Genomic DNA, 14,375 nt, shown 5'->3' on the forward strand with positions numbered 1-14,375 from the left:
CCGTCCGAGATCGTGAGACGCGAGGTCGTTATCACGCATACTCGTGTGACTCGCGGCTCATATGTATGCATATGTAACAATAGTTGCTTTCCATTTATATCAAAAACTCAGATAATTCTCACTTGTGATGTCATTCTGTTTTTATTATTCATTAATTGCCAAAAAGGATAGAACGACGTCACAGGTGAGAATTATCTGAGTTTTGATGTAAATGGAAAGCACCTAATATATCATACACGTGCATACATGCTGATATTGCTGACACGTGTGACCACGTGTGATTGTGATACGTGCTCGTGTCGCGGCCGTCGCGCGGTCGCGCCAGGCGCCAGTGCTGCCAGTTCGCGCTTAATCAAAACTCAAAAGCGATATCAAAAAGGCGGGAAGCCGTCAGCGTGTCGCGCAAACGTTCCACGTTCCGTTAACCATTACGTTGCATTACGTTACGCTGCGCTGTGTCGCCGAGAGCACGAGAGACCGAAGAGACGAGCGACATAAATATTCCTACTCGAAATCACAGCGGGAGACTAATTTTCACGAGGAGTTGCGTAAGTTGCGTAGTCATTAACGAGAGGACATCAACCTCGTTGCGACCGTGCACTGCCGTGCACGCTTGGACGCTTGATACCTTCGACGTTGACGTACGTATGTACATACATACATCATCCGTTAGCTTTTCATCGTTAGAATATTCCCATTATTTCCAGGAAACTTTTGGGGGGACTCGAAGAGAAGGAAAAGCGATGATACCGTGTCTCTATCGGAACGAGATCTCTACAAGTGAAGCAGAAAAAGAAGTATACTGTTGAAGCATGAAAGACATTAAGCAATACTTTGCCAACGCCAAACATATCGATAAGGAGGCCGCTACCGATTCTAGCAACGTCGTGGAACAAGAGGAGCGGGAACAAGAAGAGACTACTGCGACGGGTAAACGCAAACGTGTCGAGATCCGGATATCACGCGATAGCTCTGCGAGCAGAATGTGCGATATAATTGAGAGCAAGAGCGACCTGATCGACGAGACGCCCATTCCGTTCAACGGCGGCGATGTAAACAATGGCCATAAAACTCTGCGGAACGAAACACCTAAATCAGAGTGGACCGAGTCAGGTGTAAAGCAGCGTCTCGAGAAGGTATCGATTTTATTAGTTGTAAGAGTTACAATTGATATTGGTTTGTCGATAAGTATCTGTAGTTGGATTTTCTTATTTTTAAGTGTTCGAAGCCCGCTGTGAAAATGAATGGAAATCGGTCTGAGGAAACGAAGAATGTGTCGAAAGGAGAAGGGTTAGATGAACAAATTATGGATACAGACAGCTTCCCCAACAACAGCGTTATTAATTTCAGTGATGAGACTGAGTCAAATGTAGAACACAGCGAAATTGATTCTCAACGGGAAGAATCAAACGCTTTTCAGGTTCTGATGAGTCGTAGTAAACCGATACAGTATAAATTACCACAGCAATCCACAGAAGACTATGAGAATAAAGACAAATTGGATACTGCAAAAGAATTGAAATCTAAATACAAAGAGAAGCTGATAACTTTGGCTGATAAGAAAGGGTATTCGAAAAGAAAAATGGCGGAAATAGAAGAGGGTGAGAGAATAGAAAAGAATATTGAAAATCGCATAAGGGTCTTTAAAGGCGAGAGTAAGAACAACATAATACATAAAAAAGATAACAGTTTTGAAGCATCGACAAAAAGTACCAAACAGTCTGGAAACCTGCTAAATTATTTTAGGTAATATAGCGTACATTATATAATTATATAGTATAATATTGTGCATGTGTATTCTGTGTATTATACTGTTAAATTAGTATTGACCTGGTAAAATTATTACAAAAGTTTGCACATAGAACCTTCTGTACGATTCTTATAAGATAAACATTTTAAGTCAATTTGCTTGAATTTGTGATGTATTGTAGTTCTTGTGTCCCTGATGAAAATTGACCGAAAACGTTTTTCCCATAAGAATCGTGGGTCTTTAAAATTCCGTAGCTTTATGATTTCTTAAATGAAATAATTGTTATACAATTTGATTATGCAGCAAATCACCTTTGGGATTGACAAATAAGGATGAAAAATGTGTGTCTACCTTTATCGTAAAAGCGGATGTACATAGGACTGATAATTCTGACGTTGAACCTGTAATAAAGCCGATTTCGAATAAAAGACATTCCAACAAGAAATGTCCAAAGTCAGAATTAGATCTTTCTACAGTGGATGATATTCACATCATAGCGTCTGAGAATTTGTTTTCTCCGCAGACCGTCAAACAAGATAAGCAAAAACGGGAAAAACCCCGTTGGTCCTTACGAATAAAATTACATTCTTCTGAAGATAACGGTTCTCCAATTGGTAATATGATAAAATTATATAAATTGCCATTACATATGTATAGTATTTCTTGTGTATATGATGTAAAACATAATCAGAGTCTCCCAATGTTAATTGGTCGATGGCAATGACTGTTTCTTTCACACTTTGATCGCTGACTTTGATACTCCTCTCTAACGAATATCTAGCTTTAATACTACTGTAAAATCAACATAATTTTTACTTGCAGGTACCGATGACGAATTGTTTTCACCGAGAAGCAAATCAAAGTTTAATCCCTCGAGTAAATCTGAAAATATAGAAAATAATGAAGTCTATATGAAGGATTGTGATCGGCATCTTAAGAGAATGCGAAACAAGGAGAAAAAAGAATCAATTGTAAAGGACAACATTCCAAACACTGTCAAAGACGTTTCTATAAACGCTTCTAATGAGGATACTGATTTGAAAAAGTCAAATGGAACTAGTAAAAACGAGCAAAAGATTAATGATACGAGTGAAACGGTTATTACAGTAATCGATGATTGCGAGATTGTCAATGAGAATATTCTAAAGAGAAAACCGAATGAAAAGCTAGCGCCTTTATTTATTAAACGACGTAAAACAGATCCGGCTATCACGGCAGCTAGACGTTTGTTCCTGCAATCGGATATAGTCGACGTAGAGAACAAAAATACGGACCATAAAGCGAACAATGGCATATCTGTGTTACCATTTCCCTCTATCAGTCATGTTACACAATTGGAAAATGAGTCGGATTCGACCAGATGCGAAATCAAACATAAATTTTCGATGAAAATCGAGAAAAACTACTTGCCTTTGATAGACATTAGTAATTATAAGTATATTACTAATTGTAGGGAAGCATCAAGAACAACTAAAACGATTAATGAGCCCGTGAAGGAAAACGTCGAACGAGTGTTATCAGAAATCGAAGAACTTTATCCGGATGTGCGAAAAATATGGAAGACTATATCAATGATTAAAGGCGATTCTGAAAAAAAATCGCCACCTCGGATGAGAGGTGGAAAGAGAGCGCTTGAACGAAAGAGAATGTTAATGGAGAGCGAGGAAAGTCAGTTGCATGATTGCATATGGACATATAAATATAAGCCGATGAGCGCGCAAGAGATAGTTGGGAATGAAGAGGCCGCGAATAAGCTAAAAGATTGGTTGAGCGGCTGGAGAACGTCCTTAACGAACGAGAACGACGGCAGCAGCGGCGATGAGTTTTATTCCTCGGACTGCAGTTCCTCGTGCAACAATGAAAATAATCAGATTGCTGTGTTATTAGGACCGCACGGCAGCGGAAAAAGCGCAAGCGTGTACGCGATAGCAGAGGAACTTGGTTACAGGTTGGTAATCGCGACTTACCGAAAATATAATATACAAAATGATTCTTAAATTATATTGAAATGATAAATTGTCAGACATCGCATCATTTCATGCCAAATAAATCAAGTAAGTAACTTTGCTCTTGCAGCGTGCTCGAGGTAAACGCATCTTCCAGACGGACTGGAAAGAGGATCTTGAAGGAATTGGAGGAAGCCACGAAGTCGCACAGAATTAAAAAAAGTAAACACAAATCTCCGTTCGAACGAGTCACGAGTGAGACCGAAAGGTCGAAAATATCGCAGAATTCGCTAATTCTTCTGGAAGATATTGATATTATCTTTGAGGAGGACGAAGGATTTGTTTCTGCTGCATATCAATTAGCATCAAACACCAAACGACCAATTGTTATGATATGTAGAGACACATGTCCGCATTTGAACAAAATGGCACCGCAACAAAATAAAGTTTACTTTTATAAAGTCAGTGGTAACAGAGTGTCTGCCTTATTGGAATTAATTTCGCTGGCAGAGACGGGTTACAGAATTCCGCATAATTGCCTAATGGTAAGTGATTTTTAAATTATACTTAAATTAAAATTTATATTATTTTGTTGTTCATCGAGATATGTAATATTTAAGATTCTTTATTTAAAGTAATATTTTAAAAAACGTAAGTTAAAAAAAAAGATACAATATTTAAGATTCTTCATTTTTAAAGCAATATTTTCAAAAGGGAAATTTTGTTTTAATGCTGAAAAGAGAAGTTTGGAAATAAAGATCGGCAGTTAATTCATCACTTATTCTAAATTTTCTATTGAAGTTGTGCGAGTTATCCAACCATACCATACTCGTCTATCGTTAAATTAAGTAAATGAATTATTTATTTATTATTTTATTATTTATTCCATTGTTTAGAAATTAGTGCAAGCGGGCGATCTAAGGCAGGCACTGCTCCAGTTGCAATATCTATTATTATCAGGTCCACCAGTATTATCGGAACAATCTACAACCACGAAGCCTTCGCTTTGGCAAGATATGCAACATTATTTGTACAAGCCTGCGATTAAGCTAAACAAGAGGCACAAGACAAAGAAGAGTACAAATACAAAAAATTCCAATATATTGAACAATTTAGCGGAGGATCTGGACAGTTTATCTCTAGTGTCGTCTTTAATCGATGTCGAAGACACGGCGTTGGATATGTCAGACGAGAACGCGCAACCTAATTTATCCTTAGCTGAAAACGTGTCTTTCTATTCTGCTTTGCGTGATTTGAACGCGGATATAGCGAATTTTATTAACAGTCAAATGCTGTATAAAAACTTTGAGGCAAACGAGCACGTGCAGAATCAAAGCAAAATTATTCTAAGGAAGCAATTGAATCGAGGAGTGGATCTAGCGCTATCGTACGTTACATCTGGGTGTTTAGATCAACGAATCATGGCATTAGATTATCTTCCAACCGTTCGAACGATATGTCGCGCAGAGGAATCTCGCTCGACCGCAAATTACAAACGACGCAATCGATTTTTTCATTATCTGCACAGTCTAGTGCCGACCGCGTCGACGAAGCCGAATATCTTAGCCGCCGCGTGTAGAATGTTACAAGAGAGAGAGAATAAAACTACATCTGCATAGTCAATGTCAGTAGCGACTGATGCTTAAGGGAAACATATTTTTATATACGAAGATGGTGATGATTTTATCGAATTTTAACATCGCGATAAATTGTCGTGAAATACGATATTTCAGTCTTTTGATGTTATTTATGTCTACGATATGTTTATATAATGACTTAATGCATATTGTTGCTTGTTGTGTATAAAATATATGTCATCTAAAATATTATTACTATTTCCTCTGCAGTAATTTTTCTTTCTTTTTTCTAGTTGAATTTATTATATTTCATTGAGATACAAGTATATTGGTATTTGTAAAAAATTTTGATATATAAAAAATTGCATGTAGAATAATTTATGTTAACAAGGGAAACGTAATGTATGTTCGCAATAGCTGATCTTTCACAGGTTCATTATCCTGTGTATTTTTACCGCACATTTAGTACTAAATACAATTTGTTTAATTTTATTTGCCAAATGTAAAGAATCGTACATCACTGAATAATGCAATGTGAATGTAGATTTTTGTACATTATTATTATATATTTGTATAATGCGTTACCATACACGAGTTACTTATATACACTTTATTCCAATCGCTGAGAAGAATCTATGATGAATATTTAATGGAAATAAATATTTATTTCTAAAAATTTTATTTCCTCTGTTTTGCGAACGTACTGTCAAGATGTTTAATAATAATTGTACACTAATATACAATTCTTTAAGTTAAATCTTTATATGATGTAATTTACGATTCAACTCTCCAAACTTCAATATCTTGCGAATGAAAAAGTCTCCATAACGGTGCGCTACCTTCGTGTCGGCGATGTGAATCATGTCGTGATCGATATAAAAGTCCAACTAAAAAAAAAAAAAAAGGAACGATTTCTGTGGTTGTTTCAATATATTTTATATCTATTGAGTATTTCACAAACTTAAAAGAAACAGCTAGAGTAAACTAAAAGAGAGTAAACTAAATTGCTTGAGTAAACAAGTATAAGAATTATGATTTTAACTTGTAACATTTATTTTTATTAGAGAAAATATGAATCGTATATATTGAAGGAAACATAAAATATACAAGAGAACTAAATATTTAAATAAATTTGTATAAATTATATTTTTAAAATACAAATGGAATAACAAAATGGCAGTTACCTCCGAACCGGATTGAAATTTTCCATCTAGTCCCGATGTACCTTTCGTCCAAACAATGTTCTTCATCTTGTGTTTGAAGCACAATAAGTGGATCGTCAATGCGTTGACTTCCTTGTCGATATCCCAGCCTTCGTTATCGGATCTAGTATTTCCCATAAATGTGGCCAATTTACTTAACGGCAATGTTGTATAAAGTTTCAAGTATGAACGAATAGTCGGCAACATCTTCTGTTGCACCACTTCGTCCATGAATACTTGGGTTTGATGTTTGATGGCTTCGCGGACATAATCCTCGTTGGGATTATCTGGATTCGGTGGTGTCAGAGATAGAAATTTGGGACACGCAAATACAAAGCAATTCTCGAATTCGGTGAGATCGCCATATTGCATTTTGTACATTTTCTCGTGGTAGTTCTTGTCCCGCAGAGCCTGCTGCAGACCCTCGTCTATGCACTGCGGATGTAGAACCAGGCAGATGGCGAGCAGATGATACATCTGCTCCGTCTGCTTGTTGATCTGATCGTTCTGATAGCTACGCGTGGCAAACAGCTGCTTCGTACGTTGGATGTACAGCAGGATACCGGAGAAGGTTCTGATCGCGTCGGCATAACGGCGCATCATCATGTATGCGAAGCCCACGTAATACGCCGTCGAGATCTGGCAGCCGGGTACATGGGAATACGCGCTCTTCTTGTAGAGCTCGACGTTTTCCAAGACCTTGATGGCCTGATAATAATCACCCAGCAGAGAATGCAGTCTGAGAAGACCGACGAGCGAAAAGTAGCCGAGCATTTTATACAAGGAATGCCTGCCGAAGGCCCCGGCTACGGAATCCGGATCGCCGCCGCTCGCGTATACCTCCAATTGGCTCTTAATCTTCGACTTGTCGACCAGGTAATGCAGGACGTTCAGCACGCATAGAACGTCCCAGATTTTGATGTGCGCAGTCAGATTCTCGATCTCATCCGGTGTCTTGTTGGACAAATTGGCACGATACTGGGCAAACGACTGAAATTGATAGACGAATTCGTCAATGAGCTCCCACAGCCACTGATCGGGCAGTTCCAGCTGCACCGGAGTATCGGGATGCAAGATGTAGTTGAAGAGATCGCAGTAATTGTAGAAAGAGTTGAGACGCTGCTCCAACGTGGGACCCTGCATGCGCGCGTATATATGACGATAGTAGAGTTCCTTGTAGAGGGTGAGGAACACCGCGTCGTTGTCGACGATGTGGGCGATCGTCGCGGCGTCCGGCCACGGCGACTTGTCAAACAGTTGCTCCGATATCTTGGGGAATGAGTTCTCGTACAGATTCTGGATCTCGAAGATCATACCCTCGTTGATGCAGTTGCGCAGGAACACCAGGAAGTTGCGAACAACCTCGGGCACCTGCCGGTAACTCGGCCGCTCGTACTGATCGTGCACTTCTGGCGCCCCGTATTCGTCGTAGGCGTCATATTGCTGGGAAGCACACAAATTAGATTAGAATGGCTCGAGCGAAATAGGGAGCACGTTCAAGACGAGTTGAACGCTACGAAATTAAAAACGAGCAAGCGGACGAATACCTCGTTGTTGTATTCGTCGTACATCTCGCTGGAAACAGAGTGACCTCGGTGACCAGAAAGAAAAATAACCTTCTCTCTCTCCTGTGCAAGTTCGGCACGGCCACGAGTCCGGAGTCGCGGCTTCCTCGGGAGTCACGGGTTAAAGGAAGTCTACCATGAGCGAGCATGAGCGGCGTCAACGACAGAAGTTTCGGAAATAGGACAAAACGCGAAACGCGATTCGTATAATTCCAAGCCAGCGATTGGTCGATCACTCCGAGTTTCGAGTTTCGAGCGTATATTTGATACGCGATACGTGTAGATCGATCTTTAGAACTTTAGACAGATGATCGGCGCTGACGGCGCTGACGGCGCTGCTGTCACTGGTCACTGAATTGTCATCGTTGCACGCGCCAGGCCAGGCGAAGGCGGCGAAGCTGTCTGTTGATTATCCGGTAAATGTAATAAATACGTTATTGTGTCGAGTCTCACGAGTCTCAGATCGCGATGGGGATACTGGAGAAGATCTCGGAAATCGAGAAGGAGATCGCGCGCACGCAAAAGAACAAAGGTGAGCGTCGTCACGCGTTGCCTTCTTTAACCTGTCCCCGTCCGTCCGCACCGTTTCTCAATTTTGCGGTTGCGACGGTCGACTAAAGTGAAAAGGCGCGAAAAGAGACGAGAGATTTAAATACGATCGAGACAATTGTATTCGCGAAATTTGATTGCAGCCACCGAGTATCATCTGGGCTTGCTGAAAGCGAAGCTCGCCAAGTACAGGTCCCAGCTTCTGGAACCGACGAAAAAGTCTGAAAAAGGCGAAGGTTTCGACGTGCTGAAATCGGGAGACGCCAGAGTCGCGTTAATCGGCTTCCCGTCAGTTGGCAAATCGACTCTGCTCAGCACTTTGACCGCCACTCAGTCGGAGGCTGCGTCTTACGAATTTACTACCCTGACATGTATCCCCGGTGTTATCGAGTACAAGGGTGCCAATATACAATTGTTGGACTTGCCTGGTATAATCGAAGGAGCGGCACAGGTAAACGGACTACGCAGGCTTGAAATTGTCCGGATATCTTCCACAAGATCACTGCTTCCATGTCGCTATGTCGAATGATTTTCTAAAATCATTCTGAAATGATTTTATTGTAGGGAAAAGGACGAGGTAGGCAAGTCATATCTGTCGCTAGAACGGCGGATTTGGTACTTATGATGTTGGATGCGACCAAGCAGGACGTTCAACGGCAACTTTTGGAGAAAGAGTTGGAATCGGTCGGGATAAGACTCAACAAGAAAAAACCGAATATATATTTTAAAGTGAAAAAGGGCGGCGGCTTAGCCTTCAACTCAACGTGTCCTTTGACGAAAGTAGATGAAAAACTAGTTCAAATGATTCTGCACGAGTATAAAATCTTCAATGCCGAGGTGCTGTTTCGCGAGGACTATAGCGCGGACGAATTGATCGATGTTATCAATGCAAACCGAGTATACTTGCCCTGCCTTTATGTATATAATAAGATAGATCAAATATCGATAGAGGAAGTCGATCGAATCGCTAGGCAACCTAATAGTGTCGTAGTTAGGTGAGATATTGAACGCTCAAACATAGTCAGATTGTTACAAGCACGAATCTTCGTGTCTTTCGCATGTCTTTTTGTTATTCATAATTTGTACTACGTAATTTCCCACAGCTGTAATATGAAGTTGAATCTTGACTTTCTGCTGGAAATACTATGGGAATATTTGAGCTTGATAAGGGTGTACACAAAAAAACCTGGACAGCCGCCTGATTTTGAGGACGGTTTAATATTGAGGAAAGGAGTGACGGTGGAGCACGTGTGTCACGCAATTCACCGTACTCTTGCCCAGCAATTCAAATACGCCCTTGTGTGGGTAAGTTATTAGATATACATAATTATCTGCATATATCGATATACTATATTGATATTTAATTTAGTTTCTAAATACACGCCTCATGTAAATTGTGTTATGCCTTTTTAGGGTACAAGTACCAAATATTCGCCTCAGCGAGTAGGAGTACAGCATGTGATGCACGATGAGGATGTCGTACAAATATTGAAAAAATAAATTCCAACAAAATTTATAAATTCGTTCGTGAGAAAATGTGAATAGCAATATAGGCCTTACTTAGCCTTTCATGTACAACAAAAGTATGAGCGAGCTGCTACACCGGCAAACTTTAACCGTAAAATTTAACGGTTTTAGGATGAATGTATTTGAATTACCTATTTTAAGAAGCTTGTGGTTTGCAGACCTTGTTCCAATAAAATTTGTAAGAACAAATGTAACTAATGTTAATTACTTATTTAAATACGAAGGAAATATATGGATTTATTATTTATTATACAGGGATAAGCCTTGATTAGAGTAATATATAAACAAAAGAAAGACAAGAGCATAATTCATCTCATCTGTCTGGGAGACTTTCTCAGGAAGAGTTTTTCTCTCAGCTTGCGGAAAAAAGGAAAAAGAAACACATTTATTTCATTGTAAGAAGATCAAATCTCTGAGGATATATCTATCATATCGTAACTTTATGTATATGGCAATTAGCGTGTGATACATTGTACAATAATCGACATCAAGTACGTTACGTAACCGGGCTAGATGCGGAAATCGATTGGTGTGTCAATTCGATTTTTCCCATCGGGGAATTCGGGGACAGCGATTCGAGCGCGCGATTCTCCCCGTTTGCAATTCTTGCGCGCGAATCGATGAATAATGAATGGCGTTCCAGCGGCACGATGACACTGCGTGAAGAATGCGTGTACATACGAATCGTACATCGTACATTCGTACCATCTCTCCGTTCTTCTTTATTTTAATATTTTCTCTCTCTCTCTCTCTCTCTCTCTCTCTCTCTCTCTCTCTCTCTCTCACACTCTTTCACTTGTTACACTCCCCCGTTCTCCGCCCCCTCCTCGCGGGCGTGCGTATACGAAAATGCGTTCGCCACTCGCGCGCGAGACACACATCCTGATTACTAATTCACGTAGCCGCGGACTACTTCCCTGCCTCGTTGTGACACCAAATCCCATATTCCAGCCAGAATGGAGAGTCGGCGAGCCCGAGAGCTCGATGATCCACGCGAGCGAGCGATTCGCACCGGATCTTAACGCCGCGCTGTTCACGCGCCCACTATTATCTGGGAAATATCTCTCGACGGCGGATTCCGTGCCAGATGATTCAGATGCGGCAGATGCGCTTTCGCCTTGGCAAAAATTTGACAATGCGCGGAAGAATTTTATTGTCATTATAGATATAAATAATAAATAAAGAACCAGATTTCCTTCAACAATCTTTTCAATTTCGAACGATCGCCGATATATACATTTTTTAATCAATTATTGATCGGAGAATCTTATTCTTTCCTTTCGCTATCGGTCCAGAACAATACAAGTCTTCCATTGAATTTGTTCTCAGTTCGAGTTTTATTATCAAAATTTTACTCGTAACTTATACTGTCAAATAACAAAAAATATCCGGCCTTGAATTTATTTTAAATTCCGATTGTATAAATGTCAAAGTGAGATATTTAAATGCAACGATAAAAATGGACGTGATGAGAATATTTTTATCATATTTTTTCTTTTCATATAATAGTTAATAAACGTAATAATGAAAATGTATTAAATACTATACATATGTATCGCGATTATTTATTTGAAATCGCTCAAGTGTTAGAAGTGGATAATTTATAGAGATGTACGAACAATATTAAGACAATTGCAGTATTATTTACAATGTCAGAATTCTGAAATTGATCTTGATACAATTGCAATCGATGTGCGATACTATCACGATTAATCTGATTGTGAGTGAATGGGACATCGTTATTGTTCATCTCGTAGATCCATGTGACTCGAGTGCAATCGCGTTCTATTAATATGACTTGTGACTTTTATAGATTCTCATCATTTATTATCACAACGATAATAGAAATGAGATATCGTTTGGTATTAAGGCTATCGAACGAAGAATGAAGGAGAATGAAGGAGATTTTCCTGTATATTCTAATAAAAACTCAGCTTCTATTTCTTCTTCGAATGTTCGTCTCTGAATTATCGGAACTTTTCCAATCGGTGGACGAAATATATATATATATAACACAATAACACAATAAAACAGTCCGAGAAGAAGAAATAATGCGATCTACGTGTATCGGATCTACAAAGATCATCGGGAGTAGTCTCGAAGCGTGAAATCGTCCGACGTTCCACAAACGGGAATATGTCGCATAAAAATCCAGCATCGTCGCTTCGGGCATTAGACAGAGCGGATGCTGGCGATATATGATCGATCCATCAGTTATAGCTACTACTATGCCATCCGCAGGAAGAAGTTGCTCGGTATTTACAGTTAGACGATCGACCGGCCCGATGACGATCGAGCGCGTTGCTTTCGCTCCTCGTTCTCGAGCTCGAGGCGAACGTTTCATTTCTGTAGTTCTCGTTTTTAATTCTTAACACTAGTCAGGATCGAGTCTTGATAACATGACTGAAGATGATGATTGTTCGATTAACAAAAAACGCAACACTGGAGATCGATTGAGCATTATTTCCATATTCAAGATTTAATCGCCAGATTTGTAAAAAGTATTGATGAAAGTATTAAAAGAGAATTTTTTTGCAGTAAATACAGAACAATGGAAAATGTAGATATAACGAATCATTTTGGGTCGGACTTGATTCACGCAACCTTTTCAAGATTTAGATCATATTTTTCATTCTACACTATTTTGTGTAATGTAATTCAATTAAAAAAAATTTCTTTTAGTTGTAATAATTAAATGTTACTAATATAATGTTCTCGGAATTAGCTGAATGTAATTTATATTTCAGATAGAAAATAATTTCTCTCCATAATACATATATTTCTTTTTTATTTTCTACGATTGGTATTGGAATTATTTAGGTCATATAAATATGCTCATTTAAGGCTTCAACACTGCAAAACGGATCAGGGAAGAGAAGAGCGAGCCCACACTCTCGCTCTCTTCTATATCGCCGAACGGATTCATCGGTTTATGTCAAGTTTGTCTTATTATATAATTGTAAAATGTCATTTTTATCTAAAATATCAACAAAAACTATACATGAATAAATTGTATGGAACGTAGAAAACGTAGAGAGGTAATTAAACGAGATAAATAATTATAAATCTGGATAAACCGAATATAAAAGCTGTCGTAGCTAGTATTATTATAATTATGTAACTAATATTTGTTATAAATATCATTGTTATTTTGAAGAAGCTAAATTTTAACACCTTTAGCAAAATTAATCTTTAAGTTAATCGTCTCTTTTATTTTCGTGACTAGTCGTGACCATATAATAATCGTCTTGTATTGCCAGATTGTTAACTCGACATTGAACGTATAGTAAGAAAGTCCTTCTCAATAAATATGTCCGACACACAAAATACGATTGTTCAATTAATCAGTGCAATCATTTTATATTGGGCCAATTCCTTTTAGTGACACAAGTCGACACAAACATCGTTCTATCCTTCTTGGCATTCAATGAATAACAAAGACAGAACAATACTTGTGTCGACTTGTGTCACTATAAAAGGAATTGGCCTATCTGCGATCGTTCGCATTAAGCAGCACCAATCATCCATATGCGAAGCAACTGCTGCTAATTAGCCATCTCAAGATCGAAACATCCCGGCAATGTCGGTCCGGGTAATGCATTATTTATCACGAAAGTAGCACATCAAATAAGCAGCGTCATCAAACGAAGTATTAAAACGTTAAGTTTCGCCAGAAGGAGCGAGAGTGACAATGATCTTTTAATGCGCGCTTGATTTATTGCAGATCTGTTTTACGAGAGGGCATTTAATGCTCTTTCTCGCAATATATTTTCATGCAATTAGTTATCGCAGAATTTCACCTTTGAGTAATGTCCAGTCAGGTAATCTTGAAAATCAAGAAAATTTAGCAGTTTAAATAAATCTAAAGATCGCAAAATTCTGAAAAATCCGAAGAATCGTAAAATATTACAATCTTTTTACGCGTGTCTCTTTTTTTCGTCGTTGAAATAATATATAGTTAATGCGCGCAACTTGAAGATTTTATATACTGCAATACTGAAGATGTAACTGAATTTTTAGTCAAGAATAATTAAAAATATAAATATATATATATAGAATATATTTAAAAATATATAAAATAAAGCACGATTTATGATGAGAGAAATAAATGTGGTCATGTAAAAAATAGGATATCAGATATCAGATATAAGAATGGGTATTACGGAAAGTGGGAATTGGTGAGAAAAACACACACTAACACCAGAGAGAAAATTTAAACAAGTACTTGCTATATTTTCCTCCTGCCCTCCCTCTCTCTC

The 14,375-nt window shown here is 38.7% G+C and overlaps 3 protein-coding genes across 5 annotated transcripts; 2 read left to right on the plus strand and 1 right to left on the minus strand.

Annotated features, from left to right (window-relative positions):
* The first annotated feature begins 74 nt into the window (after positions 1-74).
* Elg1 (enhanced level of genomic instability 1) lies at positions 75-5,525 on the plus strand. 2 transcript variants are annotated; one of them, XM_071711809.1, is made up of 7 exons: positions 75-641; positions 708-1,136; positions 1,220-1,746; positions 2,054-2,364; positions 2,573-3,698; positions 3,827-4,241; positions 4,657-4,893. In XM_071711809.1, the coding sequence occupies exons 2-7, from the start codon at positions 813-815 to the stop codon at positions 4,747-4,749; spliced, it is 2,796 nt and encodes a 931-aa protein (XP_071567910.1). In that variant the 5' UTR covers positions 75-641; positions 708-812; the 3' UTR covers positions 4,750-4,893. The 2 variants fall into 2 exon arrangements, with proteins under 2 accessions (XP_071567910.1, XP_071567909.1); XM_071711808.1 differs by having other exon boundaries at positions 77-641; positions 4,593-5,525.
* A 221-nt stretch (positions 5,526-5,746) lies between these two features.
* Positions 5,747-8,182, minus strand: Eif3l (eukaryotic translation initiation factor 3 subunit L). Its single transcript, XM_071711810.1, has 3 exons — positions 8,023-8,182; positions 6,458-7,918; positions 5,747-6,160 (listed from the first exon to the last, which is right to left on the minus strand). Exons 1-3 carry the CDS (start codon positions 8,044-8,046, stop codon positions 6,026-6,028), a joined length of 1,620 nt encoding a protein of 539 aa, XP_071567911.1. The 5' UTR covers positions 8,047-8,182; the 3' UTR covers positions 5,747-6,025.
* A 203-nt stretch (positions 8,183-8,385) lies between these two features.
* Positions 8,386-12,069, plus strand: LOC139775643 (developmentally-regulated GTP-binding protein 2). Of its 2 annotated transcripts, XR_011718887.1 has the most exons (6): positions 8,386-8,572; positions 8,733-9,040; positions 9,154-9,584; positions 9,693-9,894; positions 10,003-10,294; positions 10,372-12,069. XR_011718887.1 is itself a non-coding variant. In XM_071711812.1 (5 exons), exons 1-5 carry the CDS (start codon positions 8,509-8,511, stop codon positions 10,087-10,089), a joined length of 1,092 nt encoding a protein of 363 aa, XP_071567913.1. In that variant the 5' UTR covers positions 8,386-8,508; the 3' UTR covers positions 10,090-10,366. The 2 variants fall into 2 exon arrangements, 1 of the variants encoding a protein (XP_071567913.1); XM_071711812.1 differs by lacking the exon at positions 10,372-12,069 and having other exon boundaries at positions 10,003-10,366.
* The last annotated feature ends 2,306 nt before the right edge of the window (positions 12,070-14,375 follow it).

This window comes from Temnothorax nylanderi, unplaced genomic scaffold, assembly GCF_030848795.1.
Source record: "Temnothorax nylanderi isolate EJ_2023f unplaced genomic scaffold, tnyl_v1.0 TNYL_tig0101_pilon, whole genome shotgun sequence".
NCBI classification, from domain to species: Eukaryota; Metazoa; Arthropoda; class Insecta; order Hymenoptera; family Formicidae; genus Temnothorax; species Temnothorax nylanderi.

Excerpts from the sequence above, each read along its gene's own strand:
- LOC139775643 (XM_071711812.1), top strand. The coding sequence starts at position 8,509 with ATGGGGATACTGGAGAAGATCTCGGAAATCGAGAAGGAGATCGCGCGC. Across the intron at positions 9,041-9,153 it reads TAATCGAAGGAGCGGCACAG|GGAAAAGGACGAGGTAGGCA; the intron begins GTAAACGGACTA and ends ATTTTATTGTAG. Across the intron at positions 9,585-9,692 it reads CCTAATAGTGTCGTAGTTAG|CTGTAATATGAAGTTGAATC; the intron begins GTGAGATATTGA and ends AATTTCCCACAG.
- Elg1 (XM_071711808.1), top strand. The coding sequence starts at position 813 with ATGAAAGACATTAAGCAATACTTTGCCAACGCCAAACATATCGATAAG. Across the intron at positions 2,365-2,572 it reads AGATAACGGTTCTCCAATTG|GTACCGATGACGAATTGTTT; the intron begins GTAATATGATAA and ends TTTTACTTGCAG. Across the intron at positions 4,242-4,592 it reads TTCCGCATAATTGCCTAATG|AAATTAGTGCAAGCGGGCGA; the intron begins GTAAGTGATTTT and ends TCCATTGTTTAG.
- Eif3l (XM_071711810.1), bottom strand. The coding sequence starts at position 8,046 with ATGTACGACGAATACAACAACGAG. Across the intron at positions 7,919-8,022 it reads ACGACGAATACAACAACGAG|CAATATGACGCCTACGACGA; the intron begins GTATTCGTCCGC and ends TGTGCTTCCCAG. Across the intron at positions 6,161-6,457 it reads AATTTCAATCCGGTTCGGAG|TTGGACTTTTATATCGATCA; the intron begins GTAACTGCCATT and ends TTTTTTTTTTAG.